Source organism: Aplysia californica, unplaced genomic scaffold (genome assembly GCF_000002075.1).
Source record: "Aplysia californica isolate F4 #8 unplaced genomic scaffold, AplCal3.0 scaffold00477, whole genome shotgun sequence".
Lineage (NCBI taxonomy): Eukaryota > Metazoa > Mollusca > Gastropoda > Aplysiida > Aplysiidae > Aplysia > Aplysia californica.
Genome location: NW_004797747.1, coordinates 19,244 through 24,058, shown reverse-complemented (window position 1 = coordinate 24,058; position 4,815 = coordinate 19,244). Strand labels below are relative to the sequence as shown.

General features: G+C 41.1%; 1 protein-coding gene across 2 annotated transcripts in view; it reads right to left on the bottom strand.

Annotated features, from left to right (window-relative positions):
* The window catches only part of LOC101862295 (papilin-like), an 8,543-nt gene continuing 3,728 nt past the window's right edge, over positions 1-4,815 (bottom strand). For both annotated transcript variants that reach the window (XM_035971652.1, XM_035971651.1), the window contains exons 2-3: positions 4,239-4,375; positions 1-1,545 (exon numbers count right to left, since the gene is read on the bottom strand). In XM_035971652.1, the coding sequence (XP_035827545.1) occupies positions 101-1,545; positions 4,239-4,335 (1,542 nt within the window). In that variant the 5' untranslated portion in view covers positions 4,336-4,375 and the 3' untranslated portion in view covers positions 1-100. The remainder of the gene's footprint in view (positions 1,546-4,238; positions 4,376-4,815) is intronic.

Sequence of the window (4,815 nt, the reverse complement as noted above, 5' to 3'; positions counted from 1 at the left end):
TCCTTTTTTTTCAACTGTTTGCTGCCCGCACTGTTTTTCACACTCTGAGTTGGTATGGAAGCGATTCCTGTTGCCTCCACAGCCACCATACACAAACTGTTCACACTGTGCGAGAGTTGTAAAAGAACCTGCTGAAGAATCCCTCACACAAGCCTGTCTCTGGCGGAAGTTGGCAATCTGAGGACACTGAGGGGTAACTTGACTGATTCTGTTTCATCGTCTGCTTGCAGGTGAGTTCACACCAGAGTTTATTTGGAAATCGATTCCCGTTGCCGAGACACCCTCCGTACATGAATTTCTGACATTCATTTGCACCAGAGTTGTAGTAATACGCTTCCATGAGGCCCAAGCAAGGACCTCTGTCTTTGGGTAACTTGCATACAGGTCTGACTTTGGGGAAAAGCTGGGAGTGATTCAATGCGGGCTCTTGTGATTTTGCAGCATTTTTAGTGGCCCCGTCAGTTCCATCGCCAGGGGAGGAAGGTTTAGTTAGAGTTGTACGAATATCATCGGAGAGACTGAGAAGAGGAGGGAAAGAACCCCCAAACAGCGTACTCGCCAATTTAGGCGTGTGAGCATTTCTAAAACCACGCAACCCTCCACCAATAATTGAATTCTTGATGTTTTGTCCTGGAGGCATGCATTGAGCTTGACAACTTTCCACGGATTCAAACCTGTTTTTATTCCCCAAACAGCCGCCATAAGTGAACGCCTCGCATTTCTGTGTGTTGGAATTGAAATAAAAAGCTTTCTCGAAGTTTCGGCAGTTTCCTTGGTCTGGTGGAAGTTGGCAATCTTCTCTAGTCATCCTACCAAGAGTGGCCCTCTTGCCTCTGTTACGCCGCCTCATACACCGACTCGTACAAGCAGACTTTGATGCAAAGTTGTTTTCGTTTCCTTGACAACCGCCGTAGTAAAAAAACTCGCATCTGTTTGTTTTAGAATTATAAAAGTACCTGGGGAAAGCAGCGCGACAAGTACCGATCTTTTTTTCTTGTAAACAAATCGTGTCTTCGAAATTCTGATTTGTATTCGCTTCATTCTGAATAGGCGTGGTGCATTTTCTGTCACATTCTTCCACTGTGTCGAATCGATTCAGGTTTCCTTGACAGCCACCGTAGAGAAAGCTTTCACACTTCTGGCTGGTGGTGTTGTAGAAGAAACGCCCAAAGGCAGCTCTACAGAGTCCTACTTCCCGCGGAAGAAAACATTGTGACGTAAGACATGCCAAACTACACTGATCGGCGTTTGAGAAACGATTCGGATTTCCGTTGCAGCCTCTGTAGCCGAATCGTTTGCATTGCCCGTTATCTACGTCATAGAAATAGGGTCTTGAAGAAAAGCATGCCCACCCCCAACGGTTACCTCTATTTGCTGCCTGAGTACACACGCACGCCGCTCGACACAGAGACTCCGTGCGGAAGTTGTTTTCATTTCCCTGACAACCTCCATAAATAAATGACTGACATGACTGGCTACTTGGGTTGTAGTAGTATCGGGTCATGGCGGCACGGCAGTTCCCAGTTTTTGCGGGAAGGGTGCAGTCTGGGGGGGAATATGAAATAAACGTCTGTTTTTAATTATATCAATGCCAAGCGGAAAGAAAGAAAACAGTGCATCAATACGACTATGCTGTTTATGTGGGTGGTCAATAAAGATGTGTTCTCACTCAGGACACGATAACCCTCAGTTTTAGTAAAAGTTTTACGGCACTTGCAACCCAATAAGGTCATATAAGAGTCAAAAATGAGAGAGGTGTTACAAGAGAGATAAGGACGATAGACATTTGATAGGAAAGAAGGAACAACACACATCAGAGCACCCGCTAACCAATCATACGGGGGTAACCCTGGCTCAAGAACAGGACACTGCATCGTGACAAAAAAGCAATGGTGTGTTGATTGTCTATATTGGTAGAGTATTATTCGTTATGCATGTAACGTTGACAAAATTAGTGTTTGTACGTATTTGTGTATGAATGCCTTGAATGTGTTGATGTATTATGCCAATGAAAACATTTCCCAAGGAAAGCAGCTGAATTCTAAAGTAAAGCTATAAAACTAGAAAAATACTATAGTACTTTTCTTCAAATCCCCACTATGCATTACAATAACGTCATGAAAAGAAGAAGTCTGTATAAAATAACCACTTAATGAATATTTCAAAAAGAGAACTCACAAACATCGAAGAATTGTATACAAGACCAAGTTTGACTAGATCTTGTTTCCTTATGCGTGTACCTTTTGTGCACAAGCAATTACAGTGAAAACCACTTTTTCTACACCTTTTACCCGAGCTCAGTATAAATCATTATAGTAGATTTTGTTACATTGTCCAGTCCGAACTTGTATGTCCATTTTTTCCGTACAAGGCAACTTGCGGCGACGGTAGTCTGGTGTTTATACTACCGGGCTCGTAATCGTGAGGTGACGTGTTCGGGGATTCGAGCCTCAGGCCCGACGTTGCGTCATTGTGAAAAGGCACTTTATACGTCCTCGCTTCACCGAGAAGTAAATGGTCTTTACAGTACGTTAGTGTTTTAGTGCCTTTAGAAAGACAGCTTGCACAGTATGCTTCATAGGAAGTTGAGATTGTTTCAAAATGAATGCTATCAGGTCTGCTGGGGGTAACAACAGATTGTAAAACGCACAGAGCTTGCTGTTGGACAGGAATTTGCACTATACAGTTATACATGTACAAGTCAGTGCTATATCATCATTATAACATCTCGTCCACTACATAATCTACTGACGTGTCCCTGAATCATTCCATTGTCCTAGACAAAAATGAGCTAATCCACTGTGTTACTGTATGGTATGGTATGGAATGTGGTATGCTGTGCTGTGCTCTATTGTGCTCTACTGTGCTGTACTGCGGTGTGCTGTGGTACGGTACACTATGGTACGGTACGGTAAGGTATGGTAAGCTAATTGATGGTGTGGTATGGTATGGTATGAGCATTCTGTCCCTCTCAGCAGAAAAGGTACATTTAATTTAGAGACAGGACCTCCATATTTAAGCAAAGTGAGAGAGAACGTAGACAACTAAAAATAAACAAAACCAAAAAACAACCAAAGCTCAAAAACACCCTGTTGCGGAAGCGAAACAGAAAAATCTGCTCTAGAGCTAAGAATGAGATTAAATTTGCGTTTAAGTGAAGAGAAGCACTTTGACACAACAACGGTCATATAGTGCTGGGAAGAAGCAAGGCAGATAGACTGAAACAACAGAGGGAGATGAAAAGAAGTAGGACCTAGTTGTGGTACTCTCTTACCAACCGCTTCCAGGATGATCCCAAGTCTACTATGGGCTCATTACACAGGCACTTCCAGATATAGTTGTGTAAGAATCCGCTTCTAAAGTAGTATCAAAGTAATAACAAATGTGTGGATTTTTGTGGACAGTGGAAAGTGATATCGCTAGAAAATTGAAAAAGACGGAAACAAATGGCAAGATAGAAGAATAAGACACACGCGTGTGAAGACTACATGCAGAGGACAACAACTGCACATGCAGAATCTTAATCATCACTTTGAGGAGACTTCATTACACTATTGTTTAGCATAGCATAACCCTTATAAAGAGAAAAAACTGAAGGGCCAGCTTAAAAATGCACATAGAAATGTTTTGATTCCTTTGTAAGATATAAAATTCTAACTTTAAAATGAAAATTCCAAAGAATCAACAAAATTTAACTCAGCCGTTTTCGCCATGTTATCTTTATATGTGAGGAATAGAAAATATATATATATATATATATATATATATATATATATATATATATATATATATATATATATATATAATATGTATTCAAAATTAAGTTCTTTCAAGTTTGAGTTTGGAAGGGGGAAAGGGAGGGGAGGATTTCTTCTAAACAATCAGACATTTAAACTTGATACAAAATATTGTGGAAGGCAATATGGAGATGTTCTAAAATGACTTGTACGTACACTGTACGTATATCACACTGAACTGAACTCCTAATATCCACCGGCGTCTGTGATTTAACCGTAAGGCACTACCCTGTGGCACCAAGGAGACCTCACTTTGAATCCCCAGCGGGGTTCCAAATTGTTATCGAGTATTTCGGTATTTCTGCTGGGATGTTGCATCCTTCTCAGCACGGATTGGTCCTGACCGGCAGGGTCGAAAGCCCGCCTCTTAAATGATCTAATGGGTGTCGATGGGTTGTTAAAAAAAACTACATTTTAAAAAAATCCAAATAATATACTCACAGGACGGTTGTGAAGCCTTTGCCACACCGTTGGTCAGCATGGAGGTGAGCAGACAAGCCGAAACAACCAGGTATCTCATAATGTCCGCGTGGCTCATAACTCAAAATGTCACAAGGTCACACACAAGTTTCCACTATCTGGTCGAATAAATAATAATTTATTAATAAAATGGTAAGAGATAATGAAGTCTAAGAAGGAACATAAAATGCACGTTCTATAAAATGTTCTGTTTTCTTGCCGTTTTGACCAGTGCAATGTTAGTAAAACTGTAGAGAGAATGAATGGGAACAGAAAGGGAAAAATTGAAAGAGAGAGAGAGAGAGAGAGAGAGAGAGAGAGAGAGAGAGAGAGAGAGAGAGAGGGGGAGAGAGAGAGGGGGGAGGGGGGGAGAGAAGCTATCACAAAAATGGAACTATATACTTTGTATCTTACTACTAATGGAGCTAAGGCCAAATTTTGCGAACAGTATATTCTCAAAAACTACGGAATGAAAAAATATGAAACTTTGCCAGTACCCATAACTTGAAACGTAGTGTTGCACTATTCTATTTTCATTATGATCAAATGTGTAAGAAGA